This window comes from Pholis gunnellus (assembly GCF_910591455.1).
Source record: "Pholis gunnellus genome assembly, chromosome: 5".
Taxonomy (NCBI): domain Eukaryota; kingdom Metazoa; phylum Chordata; class Actinopteri; order Perciformes; family Pholidae; genus Pholis; species Pholis gunnellus.
This window is the reverse complement of record NC_136531.1, coordinates 15,333,219-15,360,752: the sequence shown is the minus strand read 5'-3', so window position 1 is coordinate 15,360,752 and position 27,534 is coordinate 15,333,219. Positions and strand designations below refer to the sequence as shown.

General features: G+C 39.4%; 1 protein-coding gene across 1 annotated transcript in view; it reads left to right on the top strand.

The window, feature by feature from the left end:
- Nucleotides 1–25,581, top strand: part of chrna8 (cholinergic receptor, nicotinic, alpha 8) — a gene marked incomplete at both ends in the record, with an annotated part of 32,175 nt that extends 6,594 nt beyond the window's left edge. Inside the window, 9 exons of the mRNA XM_079158889.1 lie at nucleotides 2,144–2,283; nucleotides 9,614–9,658; nucleotides 12,924–13,033; nucleotides 16,869–16,948; nucleotides 17,915–18,082; nucleotides 21,653–21,847; nucleotides 22,391–22,477; nucleotides 24,245–24,354; nucleotides 24,979–25,581. Coding sequence (XP_079015015.1) covers nucleotides 2,144–2,283; nucleotides 9,614–9,658; nucleotides 12,924–13,033; nucleotides 16,869–16,948; nucleotides 17,915–18,082; nucleotides 21,653–21,847; nucleotides 22,391–22,477; nucleotides 24,245–24,354; nucleotides 24,979–25,581 — 1,538 coding nt within the window. The remainder of the gene's footprint in view (nucleotides 1–2,143; nucleotides 2,284–9,613; nucleotides 9,659–12,923; nucleotides 13,034–16,868; nucleotides 16,949–17,914; nucleotides 18,083–21,652; nucleotides 21,848–22,390; nucleotides 22,478–24,244; nucleotides 24,355–24,978) is intronic.
- Nucleotides 25,582–27,534: the final 1,953 nt, after the last annotated feature.

Sequence of the window (27,534 nt, the reverse complement as noted above, 5' to 3'; positions counted from 1 at the left end):
ACTTATGGTTTTTGATGAATACATTAACAAACACTTATGTCTGATTACAACTACATTAAAGTGGCTTAATAACCATTCATCAAATGTTTATTGCTTATGAATGTTAATGGGTCTTAAAATAAAGCGTTACCACTGAAACTCTGGCATTTGGGTCAACACATCAAAGGCAGAGCAGAAACTTACTGTTCGTCGCATGTGAAGAATGTGCCCGTTGTGCAAACTCAACAAATTACATTTCAATGATCAAGTTTAGTAGGGAGTATAGATGTCATCACTTGGAGGTGCTCTAAGTTTCTCCCATTAAATGTAAGGGGACAGGTGGCCACGTCATTTGTCGTATCACATCTTGACAACGGTTCAGTGGCTTGGGTACAAGGTTCAGAAATGATTGTCGTCAACAACGTTCACCGTGATTGGAAATAGGAAACAGCATTCTACGATGTTAAAATTAAATGTTTTGTTGACCCATAAATCTACCCCGACCTCCTCCCTACTTCTGACTTTGACGCTCTGTCACCTTACTTCCTCCTCTGCTCCCGTCATAATCACTACGGCCACTGTGCCGCTTTGTCACTTGAACGTAAACATATGTTGTTTTGAGGCATTTGCTGTAACGACTAATGCTGCTGTTCTCCTTATGAGTCTCTGATTACCATACTAGGAAACCTAGTGATGGTCAAATTAGTTGCAAACAACTGCATTAAACTATTGGAATGTGTATTTAATCATGGTTTCATGTAAACCTTTCCCTGTGCATGTAATTCAGAAAAAGATCAATTTGAATCTTTCCTAGCATCTCCTGGCTCGATGTCCCTCTTCATCGAATAATTTGACATATAATGAGAAGTTATTGTGATAATTGAAATGCTACTTAAGTCTTGAACTGTTTTAGTAATTGTATAGTTGGGTTTAATTATAGATGCCCTTTAGTTACATACAAAATACAATGTTATATTACTTACCTGTTAACTATTCCACTTTTTGAGCTGTTTGTTGTTTTGTTTATTCATAATAATAATGAGAGTCACAGTTATTTTGATCAATACTGAGATCACGATGAACCATTGATTTTAGGGACAAAATTATTTCTTTGCACTTTCACGTTTAAATAAACAGAGCACTGCTTTTACTTATATGTTGTGCTATATTGCTGCTAATGTAGAAATCTTTGCATCAAATCAAGTCTTAAAATAAGGTCCTCTGTCACCTGAATTCAGTTCATTTTTGTTTAACCAAAATCAGTAATATACAGTATATTACTCCTCTACTCTGGATTGCAGCTGCAGCATCCAGTAAATGTTTTCACAGGCTGCCACGCTCCAGCTCTCCAAAAGTGAAGCCAAAACATATTGATCGTCCCCTGGCTGTTTAACAAGAGTTTGACTTGATATGCAGCAGAGTTTTGCACGCCCCACGCATTTTAAACGTCAATATTGCAGTCGATCATGTTCATTTAATTGTGGGAAGCCAGAATTGTGACCGCGATTAATATTGAATTAATGTGATGCTCTAACTCAAATTTTACAGAAGCATTGGTGAAAGGGAAGCAATGCTAGCAGTGTTGTGACAAAAAGAAGACATGCTACCTTCACCACTGACTGGGTTTTCTTTTGCTTCAGGGACTGCCCTGTAATATTCCTTCCTGTTCAAGGTGGACACTTCGCTGTTCAGTGTAAACCTCCCGATGTGGTCTAAGACACAAAGAAAGCACAGTCAACACAGTTAAAGTTCACTGAGTTGATAATGACCTCATTACGCTCAGCATATTGTGACATAATCAGGATTTCTTGAGGGATTTGGAGCCGCAAATTACAATAATAGTGTTGATTAGATTACAGGCATTAATAAGTGGGAGTATATCTTAAGTGTTTGGGCTGATTGAGTGTCTGTTAAAGACGTAAACAGTAGAACTTAAATGTGTCAGTTCCTGTCTGATTTTATACCCATGACATTCATCCATTTTCTCCCCTCGCACCTGTTACTCTTCCCTTTTCACTCCTATAATTCCACTATCTATTATTCTTTTCCTCCCTCCTCTCCTCCTGTAAAACCCATGACAACTTCTATCTTTTACCCCCTTCCTCTCTTTCATCCTTCTCACTCTTTCCGTCCACTTTCTTATTCAATCCTACTTTTGCTCCAGGTTGCCATGGTGGTGTGTACCAAAGGAAGCTGTACCACGACCTGATGGTAAACTACAATCGTCTGGAAAGACCCGTCCAAAATGACTCTGCACCCATCGTTGTGGAACTCGGCCTCACACTGCTACAAATCATTGACGTGGTGAGTGTTGTGCGCCTGTGTGTGTTTCGGCACGGTTAAGGTGTAGAGAATGTTTGCAGAGACAAAAAGAAAGCAAGGATGCGTGGGGAATTTATTTTAAAATCAACAGTGAAAAAAAGAAAGTAAAGTTCTTATTAATAATTTTTTCAGGATTTTTTGTCTTGTTTATTTTAAAGGTATTGCCGATGCTGATGCACACAATTCTTCCTCTAAAGTTAAAACTGAGACTATTCGTCTTTGAAAGAGCAACTTCTTTGTTTCTCCCCTCGATCCTTTTTCATTTGGTGGCACCACAGGCCCTCAGTCCTTTCTTTCATTCAACAAGACAATTTAATCTCAGTGTTGAGATATGCTCTTACACACTGCTCCTTAGTCTTCCTCCTGCTTTGAGCTTTTTCCCATTCCGCTCACAACAATGCGTCTCCTAGATCAATTCATTTTTTGGAAATAGGCCCCTTTTCCTTCCTGCTGAGAGTTAGATGAGAAGATAAATACCACTTCCATATCTGTCTGTTAATCATAAGGTTATAGCAGCAGCTTAGCTTAGCAGAAAGACTGAAGGACTATATCTTGGCCTGGTGCAATGACTCCCTGGAGCCTCTGCTTGTTAACGTCTCTGACCATCACTGTTACATTGGTTATTTGGGTTGAATAAACACCAACTGCAGAAATGGTTCAGCATTCAAAAAGTCAGGCGTATAATCCACTTAACACAGGTCACAACATTGTGTTCTCCCTTGATAAAAAACATGATATTTGTTGCTGCCCTCTTCATTCACCTCTCAAAAGCAGTTGATACAGTTGATCATAAAATCCCACAAACTACATTCTTTAGGTCTGAATGACGCCACGCTTAATTGGTTCCACTCTGACTTTACAGCTCAGACTGTTGCTGATGGTATTCAGTCAAGCCAGCGTACCATCAGGAATGGGTTGCCTCTGGGTTCTATCTTTAGTCCTTTTTTTGTTTACATTGTACAAAGATAACATAATTCTTCCTAATCAATACTGAAATATAATTTGTTTTGCTGATGACACAATTTGCTATGCCCCAGGCTCCACTCCAACCCAGGCCCCAACTCGTCCTCAGTCTGCCTTTGATGCTCTTAATCGTCTCTCCTGAATCACAGGCTAGTTTAAATGCTGACAGGATCAAGTTCATGGTGTTCTCCGCCTCCACCAGTGAAAATGGCACATACATTAGCCCTGCTGAGTCATACAGATTGTCTTTCTGGTCATTGGCCATTTCTTCACCGGATTAGCACAAATAACTTGCTGCTGCTCTAGCCTTATATTTATTGTACATATATGAGTGATATTAATATTCTCCTTTGTTTTTTCAGAGCAAACACAAACATGTTGGGCAAATAAATCACTATAAACCTCTATAAGCCTATTCACACCCGTTCCAAAACCTGCGAAAATTCGGATGCTGATGAAAACAAGCCAACAAAATATTGACTTCTGCTCAAGCGATCAATAGATTTTCTCAAATGTCAACTTCATAATTCTGTTGATAACTTCACAGAACAATTTTAATTTTTTTAATTGCTCGATTGTTCCGTTTGGTCTCACAAAATAGTGACCTCTTGACAAACAAAATGAAGAATATAAAGACAACGAACATAAAAACAACATCTGGGGAGGTTCAGCAGTTAAACCTTCTTGTGATGGTGAGTAGCCTATAGAGGGGTAAACATGCTCTGCTGTCAAGGTAACGTATACAGAACCCATCATTTCCAAGTGCATTAGATGATGTTATGCTATGGACATTATACGTGTCAGTCTTTGTGAAATATATATTATTAAACCTGATTACATAGGATAACATCAATAAGGCCTATTATTATTATTATTATTATTATTATTGATTTTCAGTTGCCCCATCTGGCCACCCTTATGAAACATGTCTGGAGGGTGCCAAACATACACAGAAACACACAGAAACCCAATGTAGCTCAATGTGGCCACAATCCTCTCTTTCTCTGTCACTCTTCATTTCTTTCCATGTCAAACCCTCGGCTCTTAAACCGACACTTCTCTGGTCTCTGTCGCATCTCATTTTATGTTTTGTTTGTTCTTTGTTCGCCCTGCCTCCTCCTGTTCCCCGTCTCATGCACCTTACCCCTCTCCAACCCACACATAACCTCTTGCCTGTAAGCTCCACCACACATACGGAGCACTCATCCAAAAAACCCAAGCCGACACTCCGTCACGTCCCTGAGCCGGCTCTGTCACAAGACGTGTACGTCTCCATATGATAAGTACATGGTGGTAAGAGCCATATACGCTGGGCTGTAATATACAATTCTCATTCTATTATTAATACGGGTAAGTCCCCTGCAGCATCCATACGAAACAACATTTTAATGTATTCTTAGAGCTTGCAAGCGACAGACTGGAGACACAGAGTCAAGAGGCGAAGCAATCTCTAGAGAGAACACATGGCGCGTTTCCAAAACAATGTAACAAGAGTCTTTAGTGCTTTTTGTAAGTTTATAACAAAAAGTTGTGCTTGAATTATGATGAACGAATGACCGAAGCACATACGTTAGCCATAAATGTACAGAAACCAAAGAAAAAACATAAATATATTGAATCTGCTGTATGTTGTTGAATAAGGCTGACATGCGATTGAGTGTGTTTGCTATTTATATATTGTTGTTAACGACATTGTTCGCAAAATCGCTACATAAAGGATAAGCTCACTGGACAGTTTGTAAATAATGCAAAGCTGGTTCCCGTGTTTGTGTGTCTGTGTGTAATGTGGCCTTTGATTCCTCCATCTGCTCCTGGGTAACTCTCTAACCAGGGAACTGGGGCAGGTTAATGCCGCAAACTGAGTTCATCACCATGAATAATGGCAGGCAGACTGACAGACGAGCACAGGACTGGTCACCATCCAGTATGGGAAGGGCCACCATGTGCCTTATGTAGCTAACAAAGATGCCAAGGTTCAGTAACTTTAGTCAAATATAACACTGTAATGCTACTTACGCATTAGTACATCAGTATTGATAATCTTATGATATAATATAAAAGTACCACACTCACAGGAATTAAATATAAGTAAATAGCTGCAATTATATGGTGTTTTTACGCAAAATGCTTTACAATTTGCCAAAAACTGCAAAGACTGGGAACAGCCTGTCTCTGTTCGAAAGGTAACAGAAATCGGCAAAAACCCATCAGTGACTTCCTGGAGTCCCTGCTGGTGGCCTGTCAACTGCTCAGAGTCAAGAAATAGTCCATCACAAAAACCCCCATGAAACAGAGGATTGTCATTTTTACTTCTGTTTTTCACAAGGAGTACACAAACGAGATATAACATGTTAATTAGTAAGCTTTAGAGGTGCTGGTAGTAGGATTTAGTCACCTTTGCTGCAGGGATCCAGGCTAGATGTGTCCCTCATGTTTCCAGTGCTAAGTAAAGCTAACAGCTTTGTATTAAATGGACAGTATGAGAGCAGCATCAATCTCCTCATCTAAAGCCCCATTCAGACAGGATTAACAATACACTGTTAGAGGTGGTGAATAAAATATTTACCTTGCTGCTCTGTAACTAAACTCATCATCCGGGGTGACATTTTACCTGTGTCTTTACACACCAGGGGCGTTAGGAATTAACAACACGAAAATGCAAAATACTCACCTGCCAACATTTTGCATTAAAACTATTTATACAGTGATGCAGATTTGCAACATTTGTGACACTTTTTCAATAACATTTTCAAATATATTTTAATCCTTTTGACCCAGAACAGCCTGTAAACTATTTTAGTGAGTTTCATTTCATTTTAAATGCCCTGAGCGCATTTGGGTTCCCTCTGGTAAACAGTTACACACTGTCACAAACTGCCATCCAAGAACTCAATCAACAACCAACGCACCAACACACCAACACACCAACACACCAACCCAGTTCCAATTGCAAAACAGGCTGTAAAGTCTCTCTCTTTCTCACACTCCCACACTCCCACACACCCACACACCCACACCATCACACACACACACACACAAAAAACAACAAAAAGATAGAAAACAAACACCCACAATTTTAAATAATTAATAGACACATCAGCTGTGTCTCCATGTTGAGAGACTGTAGAAATCCACCTAATCTCATATTTAGCACATGTTTAAGCAGGTATTGTGTTTAAGATGTTCACCATCTTAGCTTAGCATGTTAGCATGCTAACATTCAGTCAATTAGCTGCACAGTGGAGGCTGATGGGGCTTTCATAAACCAAATCAGACAAATACAAATTTAGACCTGATGATGGCGCTGTATAGAAAGTTAGGATCAACAAAGTTATACGGCTACTTGAATTGACAACTAAACTTTGGTAAAGTGTGCGTTAGATTGACCTGTATATCTCTTTCTGTTTATTTGTCTCAAATACATTTAATCAGAAATAAGTAAAAGAACAAACATCTGTTGAGTGACTGTTGATATTAATACAAACAACTTTTCAAAACAATGTTTTTAAATATACCCAATACTATCTTTAATGGTATATTACTTGATATGTGTATATTTTTTAGGAACAAAGCATGTTCAGTCAAGATCATAACATATAGACATGCTGGTCCTCCTCTAGAGGAAGATATTTTCACTCAAATCGTGAATTTACTAAAACAACACTTTTTAAAGTTGTTATCTTGCATAATATATCTTGCAATAGATTTTCCCCATTTAGTGTTTTGTTCACTGCTCAGTGGTTAATACACACCTCCTCCACCTGCAGCTGTTGTTGCGCTGCTTCATAGGATAGTTAGAAAGACCAATCGCAGTTAAAATGACTAAAGCCAGGCCTCGGATCAAAAGTATCCAAAATCTCACAAATCACAACAAAAGAAGCTTGATCGCACCGCACACACCAACAGAACAGAACAACGTGCTTTGTGAAGCACACAATGGGAGGCTGTTCTATTTCAGCAGCAGCGAAAGGAGGCTGTTTAAGGGACAGATCAGAACATACAGGGGGAGATAAGATTGGAGCGTGGAGGGAGTTAGGGAGGAGGCGGGGATGAGAGGAGTGGAGATTGTGTGAAAATCGTTTTTCACGAAACAAGAAGAAAAAGCAGCGATGTTTGCTTTGCTTGTCTATGATGACACAGAGTTTAACCTCCTTTTAGAATAATTATGGAATTATTTACTGAAAGCAACACGTCCTCATAACCAAACGACAGAATAGGTTGTATGCCAATAACTCCCAAAATGACATGAATCATCGCTCTATTTAACGTTGTTAATGTTGTTAAACAAACTACTTGGTTGGGTTTAGGAAAAGATCATGGTTTGTGTGCGTTTGTTACGTGACATATGTGACGTGGTTACGTGCTAACATAATTACATACACAGCTTCAAACAACTCATCGTGTGGACTTTTGGTTTCAGACGGGGCATGAACAGCGGTCTGCTGGTGCTTGTTTGACTCATCCATCCCATCACCAATCCTTTTTCTGTGGAGGATGGAGAGAAACCTGAGGGAGAGAGACAAACAAAATTGTAGTTGAGCTGATTTGAACAATGATGATTTGTCTTCAACTTGAATTTCTCAATTACTTAAATCTGTTTTAAATGCATCTGGAGTTAAGGGTACCCTGTTAAGTTTTTGACCAATTGTAGCACTCAATGTTTCGAGTGGGTCCCTGATTTGTTTGTATTGTGCAAGCGGGCAAGCAAACGGGCAAGCATGTGGCGGCGTGATTCACATCCTGCAAAGGGTTTCATGCTGTTCCACTGATGGTAGCGATAGCAAGCATCACTCTTTGGTGGAACTGCTGGACATGTGAAATGTGACAAGGGCCCCTATTTACTTTTTTTGTGGTGGGTTACAAGCCCAAAACGTGTATTTTATCTCACATTCTCACATGTAAAAGCTGCAACTGAAATGTAGTGGAGTAGAAGTTTAAAAAAAGCATGAAATGGAAAAACTCAAGTCATGTACAAAAACCTGTAAATATACTGTACACATATTCGGGAACACCTTCAAAGGGACTATATTTGTGGCTTTGCCATTTTTATCCCATTTACTAATTAATTAATTAATTAGAAATTGTGCATACTTAACGTTACTTCAATGGCATTTTGAAAGCATTGCTCCTCTTTAAAGGACTGTGAAACTAGTTATTCAACTACTTTAAGCGCAGTAAGATCCAATCTAAGCGCACTCCTCTGCGTCTGTCTCACATAACAAGTTTCATTTTTCAGGTTTCACCTCTAAAATTGTGTCCGGAGAGGGAAGAGAAGCAGGCTGCAACGAGCAAGATTTGTATGAAACTGTGCAAAGAAAGAAAACTGTACATTAGATCAGGTCAGGTGGGATGACAAATAGAAAGAAATAAAGTGAGCTCATTTATTTTGTGATTTGATTTTACTACAGTCACAATAAAGGAAAAGTTTTCAAAGGGTTGAACTTGCAGTGTAATTCTATCTTGAGCCATGCGTAGAGGATAACGAGATAAATCCCTTAAGTGATTGTACAAAAAAATGAAAAATGAATAATCCATGAAGAAACAGAAGATAGAATATGCTGTTGAGCAGTTTCCACATTTTTTCCAGAGGTAAGAGGGAGGTAATCCGTCAGACACACAGCGTCCCAGTGTGCAACAAGGAGTAAAACTTGTCGCTGTCATGTAGGATTGTGCTAAACAGACTCTAAAGAAGTCCAATCTCACACTAAACGTCTTCGCTCTTCTTCCTTGTGGCTCTACTTCTGACTTGTTTTTCTCTCTTTGCTGACTCATGATCTCAACCTCTATCTGTTCTGATTCTCTCTTTCACTCTTGATTCCTCTCACTCTCCTCTCTTTACTTTTTTCCCCAAGCCTCCGTCCATGTTTTCCCCTTTATTTTCTCTCCGGCCATCTGACCATGAACTGACCCTTGGATACATGAAATACAGCTGGAGGAAGAGTCTGATAATTTGTTTTGTTTTCACGCCGTAGATAGAAATGGCTGTAAACGCATCTCTTTGTTGAAGAGCCACACCATTTCTGTTCAATAATCCTGTGCAAATTGCAGTTTGTCCTATTTTCTTACTTTTTTTTTGGCAAAACACGACTTCTTCTACCTTAAATCACGAGAGTGTCGTAAAAGAGAAAAAGCCGAGTGCATCATTTGTCATTCAGAGAGCATGTCAGCTCTGAGTCTATTGAGCTGCAGTTTGACTTTATTGTCGATCTGTCTCATAATCTCACCTCGTGTAGTTTTCATTTTATTTTTTCTCTCACGTTGCAGAATAATTCCCCTCACTATCTGTCTACAGCAATGTCTCCTCCATGCTGATTATTCTCCTTATCTCTTCCATCCTTTTCCCCTGCAGGATGAAAAAAACCAGGTGATGATCACAAATGCCTGGCTGCAGCTGGTATGTCCCCTCTTCAAGCACTTTTTGTGTTGTTTGTGTCCTACGGGTCTCTGTCAAAAATGATATGTTGTGGGTCATCTATTCTTTTATGATACTTCATAATAGCAAGATAAACAGGCCATCATCCTGTCCAAGGAAAACGAGGAGGAAAATATCTTGTGAAGTCAACAAATCACATTTTTAAAGATATTATCTCAGGACACTGTATTGTTAAGACTTTATATATTATATTGGCTGCTGTTGTTATGCACCCAAGTGTTCCGTTCTGCCCAAAAATAACATTGCAGATTGATTCCTCCAGATTTAAATTATCATTGAATTTGCTGGCTGAAATGACAGCTGCTTTTTTAGCAGTGGCCAACTAATTAAGCTCACATTATCTTCACGAGTTGGTAGACAGCGATATCTCTGGTTGACCTCCGACTTTTTACAGCTGACCCGTTTTAAAACGAGAAAGGCCTTTTTAATAGGCCTATGCACTTTATGGCCATATAAATGTAAATGATACTGTGCTAAAAGAGTTTAAAAGAGGCTTAGCCATGTTCTAGGAAGTCAGTATATCCTCAACATTTTTTTCTTTTGTCTTTTTGTTTTTGGAAAGGCACAACCTTCCAAACTCTTTAATGCAGAGTATTGTTACACCCCCACGCACGCTCATTAGCACAGGAGCACTAAGACACTATTTGCTTGGCAGCGCAGTTACTGGTGCATTTCACCCTTTCCTGGAGCTTTGAGAAATACATGTTTTTTTATGTTTTTCTTATTTGTGCAAGTTTAGCAGTACAATACTTTTGTGAATACGCCATTACATTGTCAAATCTTAACAGCATCAAGTACTGCCATCTAGGCATGTGGAAATGAAGCTACTTAGCTCAGCTACAGCTCAACTATCCCATTATGTAAAGGTGAAATGAAGTTAACGGTACAAGAAATATACATTACAATGCTCCGGAAAATGTCAGGTCAGTCAAGTAGGTACAACAGCCTCATTATCACAGCAGCCCTAGTCAGAATAGCTCTTTAAGGATGTCACAGCCTACACTCATTCACTTTGAGTTGGTTGCTGACTGGCTTACAAGTTATGAATGAATCAATTATTCAGGAAGCCACCTCGTTAATGCGGGCATCCACTTTGGTGTGATGGCTTAAGGGGGCTTTGCAGATGCAGCAGATTTTGAAGGAGACTTGAGAAGTACATTAAGAAGCTCACAGACAGGCAGAGAAGGGCCAGGTTCACTTTCGCTTCATCCCAGAGGATTTTAAGATTACAGGTTTATGCTGGCGTTGAATGGCCCACATCCGAATGGATAGGCTTTTATGTGTTTTTTAACTGTGGGAATTGTAATGAGCTTAAGTTTTATAAGAACTGGTGTTACCTTTCTCTTCTCTTCTATAGCCAGCTCTTATGGCTGTTGGAAGAGTGACATTTAAAGGGTCAGTTCACCCAATTTATCAAAAAAAAGTCTTCCCCAGATTTTAATATATTGATCTCAGATAACTCTGCCTGCATCCGAATATAATGAAGGTAAATGGAATTGTGTTTTTGGTTATCAAATTGTGTCAGTAGTTTATCTTTCCAGGAGCCGAGTCGCTGTGAATCTTAATCTACAGATCAACAGTATTCACTGGAACTACTTTGAATCAAAGAAATAGTCCCTTTAACAACTTTTCATAGTGAGGGCTGTACATTATTTAGAGTGACCAGGACAGTGTTTATGGAAAATTATGTAATTGTTGAAACATTTTAAACACATGTACTTGTTGCTGTGAGCACCAGAAAATAAAATCCTCCATTGTTTTTGCAGGGCAATGAATTCCAAAACCATCGGCATGGTTTTAATCCAGAAATGACTTAAATGCAAATGTTGTGTGTGTATATATAAAATGCATTTTATATTTATATGTAGTAACATGAAAAAACTTAAAACTGTTATCCTCTGTGCACACTATGTTATCCAAATTATCTAAGGAGGCTTTGTAGTGGCAGCAGCTTTGTTGGGAGGATATGACATGCACACTATATATATGCACAGTCCTATATTTAATTATCTGCTCAACTATTTTGTATCCTTGTCTTGGAAGAGGGATAAATACATTGCATATTTGCATCCTCCACCCAAAATGTATCATCCTAAATCTTGCATTCAGACATTGAATTGCACACTCTCTAAATGAGAACCTAGTTGTTTCAAATTAGTGACGCTTTCTTAAATTTCTGTGATGTAACTCCAAACCTAATCTTAGAAAGCTGTTACCTTACGTAGCCTCGTGTCCTCCTTGTCTATTCCTGAAGACTACGACGTTCGTGCGCTGTAAGTTGTTCTGTTGGCTGGTAGTTGTGCATTCCAAGCCAACGAGAACAACATGAAAGGAAGGCTCTGTAGCACCACACAGCCAAGGCCCACAGATGACAAGTGTAGTGATTAAGTCATTAGCTGCGTGAGTGGAGACATATGTCAGCAGGCCCACTTTAGATAGATGGCACCTCTTTGAAATTGTTCAAGTCAGACACCATCTGTAAAGGATTTTTGTTTATTTTAAAGTCGCTTATATGGACAGAGGCACATATGCATAGGCATGTGCACGGAAACATGCACACATTAACAATCCCAAGAGCACATTCATGCAAACACAAAAATACACATTGCACACTATCCATATGCAAATGACCATGCATGCACAACGACATACACACGTTTATAGATGCAAACAGATGTGCCCAGTGTACAGAGGACACATTAGCAATGGCACTGTGTTTGCGCCATAGAGAATGTGCCCATTGGCTACAACATCTGAGTGACTACATCTATATGACTTCTATACATTTGCTATATACACACACACACACACACACACACACACACACACAGAGAGAGACAACAGTAACAAACGCATATGAATGTGCTTAAATGCTAAAACACACGCTCATATGTATGCCATTCCACATCTAGCACATCATCTTGATATGGATTGAAAGTCATGAAAAGAGGAAAGCATTATAGGATATATATATATATGCAGTTTGCGTGGCATTGTAACAACACTATACTAAAAAAACAAAACAACTTGGTTCTCCTGTCTGGACTACAAATCAAAAACAGATGAGTCTTGAATTCGGCATTCTTTTCATTTTTGTTCAACATCTGTTTATGTCTCAACTGTTCTGTCATTTGCTCACATATCTTTCATTGTCATGTGTTTTGTCCTGGTGACAATGCCCTCACCGTACCGTCTCACTCATTTACTCTCTCTATTGTTGTTTCAGTATTGGACAGACATTTACCTTTCATGGAATCAAGAGAGCTACCCTGGGGTTCAGAATCTGCGCTTCCCTTCTCATCTGGTGTGGGTCCCAGATATCCTCCTCTACAACAGGTAAGGTATACTCACACACAACTTGCCGAGTCTCATCTCATTATCCTTGTTTTGTATTCCTCCCTCCCACCTAATACTACCCAATTGCTGCATTCATACATCTGCTATGTGAGAGTTGCTTTTAAAGTTGTATTGATTAAATACTATTTAATACTACTTTTGTACATCTGAAGCTAGCCAGTTCAGGAAATAAATTAAAATAATTTTTAATGTCACATTAGTATGGCTTTTGCCATTTCATTATATTTTGCATAATCCTTATTTTTACAAATTGTTTACTGTGCTCTCTTTCTCTCTTCTTCCTCCATTTATGAATTTGTTTTCTATATTATATCGACGGATATTTCACTCTTTGTTAAAGCCTCGTTTAATGAGGTGATTGAGCCAATTCCCTCTGAGGACGTACACCATAACTCCCATGGGGCTTTGCATCTGTTGCCTGCAATGGGCTGTGGGAATTAGACTACTGAGAACACTGTGCCAGGTGGCTGGACATGTCAACAGAGATTTCTGTAATGTACCTTTATTTCTATCCAATATTTTAGTTATTTATTTAAACTCTACAGTTCTAATTGGAAACATTTATCTGGCTGAGCTCTGAGCTTTTCATACTAAAGAATGGGACTTTCATTTATGGCAGAGAAAATAAATGATGTCTCTCCTTTTTCACAATGTGGTCTATACCTGCCCAGTTTCTGAGAACAATTCAAGGATCTCTCCAGTTTGCCACTGAGCTGATTGACCAGTGTATTTTGTGTACATGCGTTTGTGCATATTAAAAGAATATGTCCAATTCTGTCCTCAAAAACAAGCCACCTGCTGACATTATTCACAGACGGCGGCCTACATGGTAAACAAATGGCATCCGGAACATTTACCTTCTTACTAAACAGCTGTGACTCACTGGAAAAAAATAAATAAAAATGCACCCCTATGTGGTACATCCATTGGAATCACCTGACTTTGTCTTGTACATATCAGTGATCTAACTCCATTGCTGAAAAACTACAGATAGACTAATCATGGAACGCAGTGTCCAAATGGACAATAGGCCTAAGGCCTGTCAAACAAATGAAGTAGAATAAAACATGCTTACCTTGCACGGCAGTTCTGTGTTTTTAACTTGTTTGGCTCTAGAACATCCCATTTTTTATTCTGCAACAAATACATTAAATAAAATGCAGTAAATTGGAAGAAAATCAGATGCTACACAGTCTGTTATAATGCTATTGCAATGGCAAGCATTGTATACAGTAAATAAAGTGATGCAATGCAATTCTTACTCGAATGAGAACCTCCCTTAGAAAAGATTAATTATATTGATGTGCAAGGGAATACCACTTGAGAAAAAAACCAAAGTGGTATTTGTTTTGCTTATGTGAGTCAAACAGCTTTTTCATAGAGTTGCTTACTGTAAAAGGCACCACGAGAGAAAGGTTCTGTGATTGTTGAACATTATTAAACTGTCACGCTCCAAGAGAGGGTATTTAACAGGGGAGTAAGATGTTTTTATTGCATTGACCCATTTCACGACTCCTTAGAATAACACACATACACACCCAAAGAATCACACTTGTAAAGAGGGAAAGACAACGCGATACATGGCGTGTTGATTGATGGCGTTGGCTTTTTAGCTGTATCTTGATCTCAAGGTGATTGAGGATTCCTTTGTGTGTGTGTGTGTGTGTGGGGGGGGGGGGTGCATGCATGACGGAAAGAGAGTAGGGAAAGGTTTGGCTATCTAACAGGGATGTTACGGAACATTAAGCGGCTCACAGTGGGGATCAGTGATCGCTAACGATAACGACAATATAGTCCTGACACAGACCCAGATTGAAGCTGACATTCCTCATGCATGCATTATAAATCATGATTACAGTCATTAATTTCTGTTTTAATGAAGCAAGAAAGCAAGCAGGAAGAGAGATTAAAACTATGAGATAAGATTACATTTTACTGATCGCCATCTGTAAATTAGGCCATTGCAGTAGCAAGACTTCAGCGGGGACAAAGAAAATGTTTAAATAGAAAAAAAACAGAACTGTGAGAGTACTTTTAAAAGAACACCAGGAAAACTTTCCAATATTTTTTGCCTGGTGAGACGTGATATTGTTTGGATAACAGAAAAAATTCTGGCTCTGTGGACGTGGAATGTCAACTCTGGTGGGGAAAAAGCCGCAGGTAGTGCCAGAGGCCACTGACTGAATTTTTCTAACAATGACGGAAACATTTGGAGGCATGTTTATCATTTTGATGGACTGAAGGCCTTGGAGCACGTCTGTGAACAGACCTGACAGGGTCACAGAGCGATGCCCGATGCAGCTGTGCCACGGGTGCAGAAGGAGCCCGTGCTGTGGGATTTTCCTCCAGGTGAAGCGAGTGCTTGCAGGATCAGGAAATTCCATGTTTAGAGAGCCTGGTAAGTCCAGTTTCCAGTGTGGCAGCAGAGCGAGCGTTAGGCCCTCAGAACAAAATTAAAACGGCCATGAGTTCTACACACAGGGCTGTGTTAAACCCAGGCACAGTAAGTGCCTTCCCCTTCCTTTATTTACCTGGCATCTACAGTTCTTTATCTGGTGTTTGTTGTCTGCATTTGGAACATGATTTCACAGTGGGGCATGGACTACAGCAGCTTCGCCCTAAACCCAGTCGCAAAAGCTCTCAGGGGGCGAAGCCTATAAAAAAAAAAGAAGGTTAGTTACAAAGTGGAGCCCTCTAAGCTGTGGATCCCTCTGGTTCCGCCTACTCCAGCTGAAGAAATGCTGGTTTAAATTGGGAGCAGAGCAATGGTCACACGGCGCTAATATATGTCTCAAGTGCGGAAATAAGAGAGGCCCATGCAGGGGCGAAAAAGAATCTTCACTACTGCGCATGCGCAGCACAGATCTTATAGGGCGATGCCTATACTTAAATCCAGATTTACAATACGCAACTAACGTTTCACTTGTGAAAAGATTCCGCAGGCATGAATTTCCATGATGGCCAAGGCCATTTCATTGAGCCAGTGTATATTGAAGCAGTATATTCTGTACTAACATCTTTTGTAGGGCTGTTTTTATGGAGCAACACACTTACATTACATTACAGTCATTTAGCAGACGCTTTTATCCAAAGCGACTTACAATAAGTGTATTCAACATAGGTATTCAAGAGAACTACTAGTCACCAGAAGTCATTTTACAAAATGATATTAATTTTGTCAATGGGTTAAGCAGGTTATTACACTTCTACCATGGATTTGCTTTTGTTGTTTCTCTTGACTGCTGTGAGTTTATACTTTTAGCAAAATGAATTGCTTTGGAGGTAGCGGTGCCATAAATGGCAGTTTTGGAAGTGTCTTGCCATGAATGCAGAAGGACACTTTATGTTGTATGTGTATGTTATCAGATACTGTAAGTAGAGATCTGTAGATCCTTCGGTTTGACTCTCTTAAAGAAAAAAGATTAATGTTGTAATATTCCAGGGGTGTTTTTGTTCTTGTGTGAAATGTATAATTTTGTGAATATGATCTCTGTACTTTGGTTTTTGGGTGTCCATAATCTGTTTGAAGGACATGTCAGACAACCATGTTTGTTCAAGTTAATAAGTAAAATGGTCTGTCTGGATCTACACTAATCCCCCATGTCTCTGCCTATCTCTGTCACCTTCATTTTACTTGCAGTTTATTGTCATTTTTTTTTTGTTCATCTTTGCTTTGGTTGTTAACTTCCAACTTCATGACCTCTGGCCCGTTTACTCCTCTTTCTCGTCTTTTTCATAGAAGTCTTCCCGTTTACCTAGTTTTGGTACTTTTTTTCAAAAAATGCTTTAAATGATCCATTGTCTCTCCCTGCAGTGCTGATGAGAGGTTTGATGCTACGTTCCATACAAACGTGCTCGTAAATGCTTCAGGATCCTGCCAGTACATCCCACCAGGTGAGATATCCAATGTTACATATTGTATTTCACTAATAACCCAGTTTCAATTTCATTTTGTCAAATATCTCTTATCACTGGATAAATATTGTTTATGGTTGTTCTTAGAGTATCCTCAACAAAGTGAACACCTTTTCACATCAAAACTTTTGAGATCATCATCATTGCCAGTCAGCTTGGCTTGATGCCATTTCTTCTTCTTTTTAAAGCTACCTGCAATAAAACCCTTGAATGTGAGAATAAGTGTAGACTCAGTTTAATTATAAAGGACTGCAAACATTAAGGCTATCCTTAGCTGTTTTAAGATACTAAGAAATGGCTTGACAACCGACTGTGCCTTGCTGTTCCCAAATTCAATAACATTGTCACATTCGTCCTATGGTTTGGTTGCCTTGTCCCAGGCCAACCAGTCTGTAATTAAATCCATAGAGGGCCTTTACAATTGTGCCATACAAATATGTGACAAAAAACAAATAAGGTACCATCAATGCTGCATTTGAAATAAAAACAAGATTTTAAGTTTTGCAAACTTTACTGCTTTTCCATTATGTAAAGAAAATGATGTGTGACCTATACTTCTAAAAACGTTCACCTTTTAAACTATTTTAACCATAGATTGTTATACCCAAAAATCAGCAAAGCATTCTGATTACTCAGATTACTTTTATGTTATTTATGAATTAATTATAGTTCAAATGTTTCAGTTCAATTAATCCTTTGTAAAAACTCCTCCCTTTTTTCCCTTTAAAATAAAGATTTTTTAGTGACTGAAAATGTATCGATAAAAATGAAGGTATTTTGGTGTATGATTTGCCATTTAATATTTTTCTTTTAAAAAACACCAAAAATTACGCTTTTAAAGGTTTGTTTACAGCAATTTGATGTATTGCTTTGCGATGCATCAATTAGATTTGAAACAAATTGAGCAAAGTGCATACAGTAACTTTGCCTAGTGCTTCTCTCAAGGCATCCTGAAGAGCACCTGCTACATTGATGTCCGGTGGTTCCCATTCGATGTGCAGAAGTGTGACCTGAAGTTTGGCTCCTGGACACACAATGGCTGGCTGCTGGACCTCCAGATGATGGACGTGGACATCTCCACCTACATACCCAACGGGGAATGGGATCTTGTTGGTAAGAAGAAAAATAGACAGACACACTAAAACACATTCAGGTGCATAACAAATGTAAAAACAAACTAGAGCTGTGCTGCTGCTGCTGCTGCTGCTGCTGCTCGCAGGAACTGCTTCTGCCAGCTGCAAACTGCTGCTACAACAGCAATTTTTGAAATCTGCCATTTAAAGGTGAAATTGTATCAAATGCTACAGACTTGTTCAGCGTCCCCATGTGTATAATTTGCTGAAATCTGTTATCATGGAATTGGATATTAAAGAGATATAGCAGTTAATAGTTTGTATGATGGTGTTCTGCTGCTGCTGCTGCACGTTTTTTTAAGTATTTTATCTTTTAAAGAAAACAGAATTACGAAAATATCATGTTTTTAATGTTACTTGAGTGCCGCCTGGAAGCTCAATAGTAATGACAAACTACCAAGATTATAATTGTTATGAGATAATTCAAAACATAACGGGACATAATAGCCATAGAGTTTCTGCCTGGTTATAAAAACATATTTAACTACATTGCTTTTCTTAAATTGTCTTGTTTTCCGACAGGATTCATTTGGAAATGTATAATTACCAGCCCAGAGAAGAACCGTTGAGCAGGCTTATTAAAGTAAACACATATTGCTTTTTGTGCTGAGAATTAGATGAAAAAATTGATACCACTCCTGTGTCTGTGTTGTAGGCTTAATAAAACTGCCAGCAGCCAGTTAGCTTATCATAAAGACCGGAAAAAGGGGAAAACGACGATTTGTGTTGTAATGGGACTAGCCAAAGTTTTTGCTGGTTATTTGGCAACCACATGGTGTCAACAACAATCCAGGAGGTGACTGCTCTGAAGAGAGTCTGGCACATAACCCCCATAACCTGTTGTTTTTACACTTTGTCTTCTGCACAAATTACACAAACAAGATATAAAGTGTTAAGCAGCAACATTAGAAGTGCTGCTAAGAGGATTTTGTTACCTTACAGAGCCAGGTTAGCTTTTTCCCTCCTGTTTCCAGTCTTTATGCTCATCTTAGCTGACTGTCTCCTGGATCCAGCGTCATATTTACCAAACAGACAGAGTGGTATTGAGAGCAAATACCCTTTTTAAAGTTATAAAGTTTGAAACTATTCCTTGAACGTTACAGCTTTACAAAACCAGGATTTTCCTATATTTTCTGCAGCTCAATTATTTCCAATTATGTCCGTTATTATTCTTCTTTTTTGAGTTTCTCTAACTCTGTCCACACTACCTCTCAGTTTGTTTGTCTCTGTTGATAACAAAGCGGTTCCTTCTCTCTGTATCGCTTTCTTCTCCTCTCATTTCCTTTTTTGTTTTTGTTTTTCTCTAGAACTCACATCATCTCAAACTCAAGTTTAGGTGTTAATCAGAGACCAACCGAATACACACACACACGCACACACACCCACAGACACACACATAGACAAAGTGAGTGTACCCAGCTGGCTGGGGGAATGGAGGGCAGTGGTTATGGGCGTGTGTGGTGACAGCTGGCCGAGGGATGGTTCATTTAATTCAGGCACAGCCAGCCTGCAAGCTGGCCAAGAACACACACTGTCCTGGTGCCTCGGAACATTCCCATCCCAATGCCAACGTATAAACACACACACACACACACACACACACACACACACCTACACACACACACACACACACACACACACACACACACACACACACACACACACACACACACACACACACACACACACACACACACAATTTTAATCAAGGAGAAAAGCTAACACTGTAGTCCACTTTGAAATAATTGTGTTCATCAAAACCAATGTCATGCATACTATTCATCTTCTTACACAATGACTCATAAGCACAAATGCACACACGTTTTGGGATTTATTTGACCAAGGTGACATTGTCTTTCTGTTAATCTGATGGACAAGGCAGATTAGTTGCATAATGTGAATATGCCAACAAGACGGATGAGCATTATGGATTAAACAATGATTGAGGATTGTTTTTGGAGGGGTAGTGGGGTAATTTCAAGTTGACATAGATCTTGATTGTTCCTCCTGCCCAATTTATGCTCATCCATTCCACATACAAGTACTTAGGTCTTGCGATACTGATTGTACACTGACTAGTATACGGATTGTTCCTCAGGTAAACACAAAATGTGTGGAGCCTTTTCTCACTAGAAGGACCTCCCTCATTCTCCCTAATCTGACAATATTAAAATCTGAGTTTGAAGGATCGGCTCACATTTTTTCAAGTCTTTCTGAAAGGAAAATTCCACAGATCTCTCACATCAAAGTCTGTTTGCAGGTCTTGAGGAGAACTATGTCTAAAGCCTTTTGTGGCTCCAGACGGTGCTGTCTGATAAATGCCTGCCACTTGAGTCAGTGTCAGTTCGGTCCGAAGAATACAAGTCAAAAAAATGTAAGAGTACGGGGGTGTGGAGTTAGACAGAAGTGAGTTTACCAGACCTCTGTAGCCCGCTCCGCTTTAGGCTAGCGGCTTGAGGCTACACTAGCCCCGACTAGCATAACACACACAAATCTCCAACTAAACTTGTTGTGGTCAAATTGCATTGTGGGTAATGTAGGCACCAAGTTTGACAAGGATGGAATAAAAAAAAGAGGATGCCTCTGGTTCTGCTGCATTGATTTTGCATTTCATTTTCAAATCCAAGTACTCTTTTAGCCACTGTACTCACAATCACAAAAAACGGTTTAGGAAAGGGATCTCTACAGCCATATGAACAGGAGGAACAAATACAGCCATCAATAAGTCTTTCAATGTACATATGGGCAAACATTGTTTTAAGAAAATGGGAACCTGCCTGTTTTCTGCTGTCTATAACTTAACTTGTGTCCCTGCTTTGGTTTTGAAATTTAATATATATTGTCTTATTCAGTTAATTGTGAAATTTGTAAATTTCAGAAAACACGTTACTTATGATTGAAATCACTTGACTTGGGAGCTTTGTCTGTCCGTCCGACAACAAACCACAATAAGCTGTGCTTTATAGTGATTGTAGACCAGCAAAAATATGTTGCTATACTAAAGGTGAAACTGTTCTTGGATGATTATTACTTTATACAAAAGATTATATCAGGACATCATTGTATTATGTACAGTATTAATTTAGGCAGGAGTGCATTTGCTGTTTTTTCAGCGACAAGCTGCTTTCCACATGGGCACAAAAACAATACGTTAATGGTAAAATCATAATCTTTCTACATTCTCAGCATTGGCTTTATCTGTGCTTGGTTTAAGTCGAAACCTTCAGATAAAGAACATGTTGGTTAAGTGGCATCTTTGAGTGATTATGGAGAAACTGACAATACAAAATAACAAGGACAGGGGAGTATTAATAATCATTTAATTTTCACTCTGTCTTCCATTTTTTTCTTCCAAGGATTCAAACAGTGTTTAAAAAAAAAGTATAAATAATGACTGTTAACTGATTGTCTTTGCCAAGCACTCAATCAGCAGCCACAGCTGCACATTAACAGCTTTTTTTTACAAGGTCTTCTTCAGCCAAGCAGAACCTAGAGCTGAACCTTTTTTATAGTTTTGTGTGCATGACCCACCTTTTCATTTTTCCTCCAGGTGTGCCGGCTAAACGTAATGAGCTGTACTACGACTGCTGTAAGGAGCCATATCCCGATGTGACGTTCACGGTCACTATGCGCCGCAGGACACTTTACTACGGCCTCAACCTGCTCATCCCCTGTGTGCTCATCTCTGGTCTGGCCCTGCTAGTCTTCCTGCTCCCTGCTGACTCTGGAGAGAAGATATCACTCGGTACAGGACAGGACACACACACACACACAGATGCGTACATCACTGCACACACACACATTCTCTCACACTAACACAAAGGGACAATGAGTCATGATTATAATCATACATGCATAGAAAACAGTATTTCTCTCCCCTGCATTGCTGATCTCAGCCCACCAAGTCCTGACGCTATTGCTAACCCATTTATTTGTCATTGCTCTACGCTAATGCTGACATTTTGGCTGTGAATTTGCCTTTGAGTTGGATTTTACTCATTAACAGATAAATAAAAGCTCCATCATAAACACAGCAAAGTGTTTCACCTGGAGCTGAAAATGTCAAAATGACATTCAGTGAGACAGGGTCCAAGTAAATATATAACTGCCAGTAGTCCCTCGAGAGTAGAACAGTGAATATTCCAAAATAAATCCACAGCTGTTTCCACCTATTTTGAAGCAACCAGCTACATTTATTTGAAGTACTCTCAAGTCACCATGAAAGAGAAAACGAGACGGTGATGAAAGAATGTTTCCTCTGTGCTTCTGCTCTTCTGTCTTTCTCCAGGCATCACAGTGCTGCTGTCTCTAACAGTGTTCATGTTACTGGTAGCAGAGATCATGCCAGCCACTTCAGACTCCGTTCCTCTGATTGGTAAGGCACCTTTCTGCTCCAATTATAGCTCATTGTGATTTTCTTACTTTCAAAGTGATGAAAAAGAAAGACAAATAATTAACATTTACCACAAAATGATCAGCAACTTATCTCCCAAACAGTTCTATCTGTGATGTGATATTTACACGTTTACACGTTTTCTTGTCAGGAGTGGAGAACTCGTCTGTTTGGTCTGTATAAAGCTATAGCCAGAAGCCTGTAAACCCTTAGCTTATCTTACACAAAGACTGCAAACGGGTTGACGGCTTGACTGGCTCTTTTGAAAAGTAACAAATCTAAATCGTCAACTTGAGGCTTTTTCTTTGTGTACCTTCAGACAGAGCGAGACTAGCTGTTTTCCTCCGTTTTCAGTCTCTATACTAAGCTGAGCTCCTGGCTCCAGCTATATATTGAAAGGACGTCTGTAAAGGGGAGTTCAAGGGGTCAGCCCCATGTTCCCTCAGCAAATTTCTTTCTCAGGTCATTCCTGTGAATTTGACCAACATCCAGATATGTGCAATAAATGTTGATTTGCCGATGTACAGACGTTAGCTGTAAGCTAGCTAGAAACACGTCACAGTGAGTGCGTTTGTGTTGATTCTTTTTTTCTGTTAATTCCCTCCTGTCTCTTTGCTTTTTGCTCTTGTATTTACACATTTATGAGACATTTAGCCCTGCGATAAGCACAATTTCCTTTGGGAAACATGTTCAATGTCATCCCATTTACTTTGTATGTAATTGCGCCACATACAAAAGATTTCCTTGTGTTCTGTCTGAACACAACTTGAGAGTGGTATACATCTTCTCATCTAACTTTCTGCTAGAATATGAATACACTCATTTCCCAAAAATGTTGACTGACCCTTTAAAACTGTACATTTAACCAGTTTGGTAAATTGGAATGAGACTATGTAGAATCGGGGGGAGAGCTATGCATTGCAACAGATTTTTTGGCTTTTAAAACAGTTGAATGACTTACTGACGAGATACTCACACCTCATATTATTCACCCCAGGCAGCCTGGAGCGGCTGGACGTGGCAGATTGCATAAGATGTGACGATTATTCTCAGAGTAGAAGAGCAACAGAGTTGCATTGTAAAAGACCATACTGATACTAGCCCCAACAGACAAGGCCGCCGGCCATGAGATGGGAGGGGAGGCTGCAGACGGAGATGCTGCTCAGTATCATTTGGCAGCTCAGTGATGTAAAACGAAGCCATTAGCAGATTTGCCTTTATTGGAGTAGACATATTAACACATTGCAGAAGAAGCAGAATACTCCTTAACGTTCACTCTGACAATTATACTTCGACATGGACCGGATCAAAAAGGAAAAATGTCTTCTCTTTTTTTTTTTAGAGGGAAATCTGTCATATGTTTAAGTGTATTAAGGTGCGTGTGGATGGGGGAGCGTGCTTGACTACATGTATATGTGATACATGTTGTTGTTCCTGTGGCTTCAAATGCCCACAAGCATGTGTATGTGTTTTGGTTAGTGTGTACATTGGGATGTGAAATGTTAGTCATCCCTCCACCAGCCCCTGTGGTGGTATATCCTCAGGTTTGTTGAAAGGGCTAAACTCCCCACTGACTAACCAGCCAACCGACTGACTTTGCAACAGTCCTACCAAACTACTGTGCCTACCTCTCATGTTTTGTCTTGATACATGGCAGATACATGGGCTTTTCATTTGAAATGGCACTGATACACTGTATTAATTGTTTTCTATTCCAAATGGAAATTGTTGTGCTCTTCTCCTCTCCAGCTCAGTACTTTGCTAGCACCATGATGATTGTGGGCTTGTCTGTGATGGTAACAGTCCTGGTACTGCAGTTCCACCACCATGACCCCCATGGAGGGAAAATGCCGAAATGGGTAGGTTAAAAATAACTTTTAAATCCCAAAATGTATCATCAGCCAATTCTGATTGCTCTAGCCAGTGGATTATTTTCAAATAACCACAAAACGTATTCATATTGGTACATTTAATACCCATCTAGGTTGTTACCTGTACGTATGAGTTAGCAACACTTGATTTTAACTGTCTGTAATAAGCCATCATAAGCAAGAGTGTTCACCAACAGTACAGTTATTTTGTTATAACCGTGCAGTTATATATGGATATATTTTTATCTTTAAGGTTTTATTTTATTCTAAATTTAACAAAGCTCTCGATTAATAGTGGATTCCCCCGTAATTATGGATAAAATACACAAAAGTAATTAATTGTTAAAAGATTATCCACAGTTATTAAATAGTAATGAATTATATGGAAGGAAAACCTAAAGATTATTATTGTATACCTCATGGCACATGTGCATCTTCACAGAAGTATTTTCAGGGTAAAAGTTCTACATTTCTCTGTATTTCTATCTCCTTGTCTCTCTTTCCATTTTTCATATGATTTTACTGCTCATACTTTGGTCTATGACTCACCGATCTCTCCTTCACTTCTGTCCTGTCTTCCACCTCTATGCCTTATCTCATCTCTTCATCCAGGTCCGAGTCGTCCTACTTAACTGGTGCGCTTGGTTTCTCCGCATGAAGAAACCTGGAGAGGAAAATAAGACAGCTGTGAGTTCCAACTGCACCGCAGACTACAAGTACTCCCACCATCCTCCGCACCATCCTCCGCACCATACCAGCTCCAGCAGCATTGCGATGAGCACCATACCAGGGCAGGCGCCCACCCAGTCAACCACGACCAACGGGAACATGAACCTGTACTTTGGCTACCACTCGATGGGCACAGACAACCACGCATTCCCACCAAGCACTGATTCAGGAGTGGTGATGTGCGGCGGTGGCGGTGATCATCTTAACGTCTCCTCCCCACATGACATCCACTCAGAACAGACGCGGACATTGCTGCTGGAGCAGGTTCCGGAAATTTCGAGGATCCTGGAGGAAGTGCAGTACATTGCCAGGCGCTTTCGAGATCATGACGCGGGAGAGGCGATCTGCAGTGAGTGGAAGTTTGCAGCGGCAGTGGTGGATCGGTTATGCCTCGTGGCTTTCTCGCTCTTCTCCATCATCTGCACCGTCACTATCCTCATGTCAGCTCCCAATTTCATTGAGGCTGTGTCCAAAGACTTCACATAAGGCTGATCTCTTCCCTCTCTGAGCGGAGAAAAAGAAAGGCAAAGTTAACATTAAATATCCTGACACGACAAAAACTGTGCTGCACAAGCCTCCCTGCTACAACAATGTGACGCCACACAAGTTTCAGTTATTTTAAAGGGTTTGTTACAAGTCACAGTACAAAGTAAACCTTTCCCTCTATCTTCACATATTTATCAGTAATATATGGTTATTGATGATGCGATTTTTCCCATTTGAAGTGGCTCTCCTCACCAACACCTGACATACTGTAGGCCACGGAGGTGGTTGAGGCCACATGTAGTAGTTAGTGATCTAAAGGATCTATAGGTTTCATCTTTATCCCTGTTGTACCTCATCATTTACCGGACCATGTCTAATCAGAATATGTTGTTAACACTCCTTCCCTTCAAGCGTTCCCGTCTGTTAATTATTTTTCACTTACTTTCCCAACAGTAGCACTTCATATATACAATTGTCTTAATGTCTTCAACAGTTACATATAGTACAGTTGCGAGAGTTCAAAAACAGTTTTAGGTAAAGCTTTTTCAGGCCTGTATTCTAGTAATACTATTTGTATTTGTAAATACATCTACATCTTACTTACTACATCAAATCTTTTTTATTAGGGTTGGTGAACTTATTGAGAGCTACTAACTCACAGCACTGTGCACCTCACATCTCTTTAAACTAAGGCTGCAAATAATATACCATTAATTGTAGATTTATCTGCCAACAGTTTTCTTGATTAAACAATTACTTGTTTTGTTTGAAAAATGTCAGAAAATAGTCACAGCCCAGGTTGTCATCTTCAGATTGCTTGTTTTATTTACCAGCAGTTCAAAACTCAAAGATATTCAATTTACTATCATATATAACAAAGAAACACATCAATAAAACACATTTGAGGAGATGGAAATAGTGATTGTTTTTAATCTTTGTTTAAAAAATGGTTGACAATTAACTTGTGTAACTACTGAATTTATTGACACGCTTTAAACATCTCCTGCTTGTCACATTCGTAGGTATTGAATTGATCCTTACTCACCACTCTTTTCTTTCGTGCCATTCAAGTCATCCTAACTATTTCCTTGCACTTCCATTTTTTTTTATACCACCAATCCTCTCATTTCCTTTTTGTATAGCTTACACCCAGGTTCTATATCCTTAAATGTGAAAAGATTATTTTTAATATTGCCAGTAAAAGTCATACTTGTGACATGAGAGACACAGTTCTGCTCTTTTCTCGTTTATTATATCTTGAAGTAATTTCTGGAGGGATCCACCAACATGTCTACTTGTTGCCATCCTTTGTACTCAACGATATTTAGTTAGTATATGATACACTCTGTCTATTAGTAAATCACTCACATTAATTCAAAATGTATTCCTAATTTGCATGTTATTCATTGTTTAACTGACTAGTTTCACAATGTGTAGCCGAATTTAGAGCAAAACTTACAATGAAGACAGAAGATCAACGCAAGTAGTGATTGAAAGACAATATTTGTTCTTCTGATGGATTTTTAAATGAATTCTGAAGGGACATCACCCCAGTGGAGATGCATTCGGTACTAATCTTTTGTAGTGCCGAGTGCCTTGTGTTTTCACTCTCTAATACTCAGTGAAAGGCAAACACTTTCTTCTTTAATCTCTAGTAACATGCAACAAGGATTACTGGGTGACCTTATGTAACAGATCCGTGTTAAACCGTCTCACCACTGAAGCGTCCCCTCTGATCCTCAGTGGTAAGACAGGCGTGAATACTTACTTTCAAGTACGCAACTGCTGCAGAAATATCACTGAAATGGAATTCATGCCGTCAAAGTTAATCAATGGGCCTAGTGCAGACCCATTGACTACATTTCATGTCCCACTATTAGTCAAAAACTGCAAAGCATTTAAATATCATATCCACTTATAATGGACAGACAGGAAAAAGGGAAGACAGTTTTG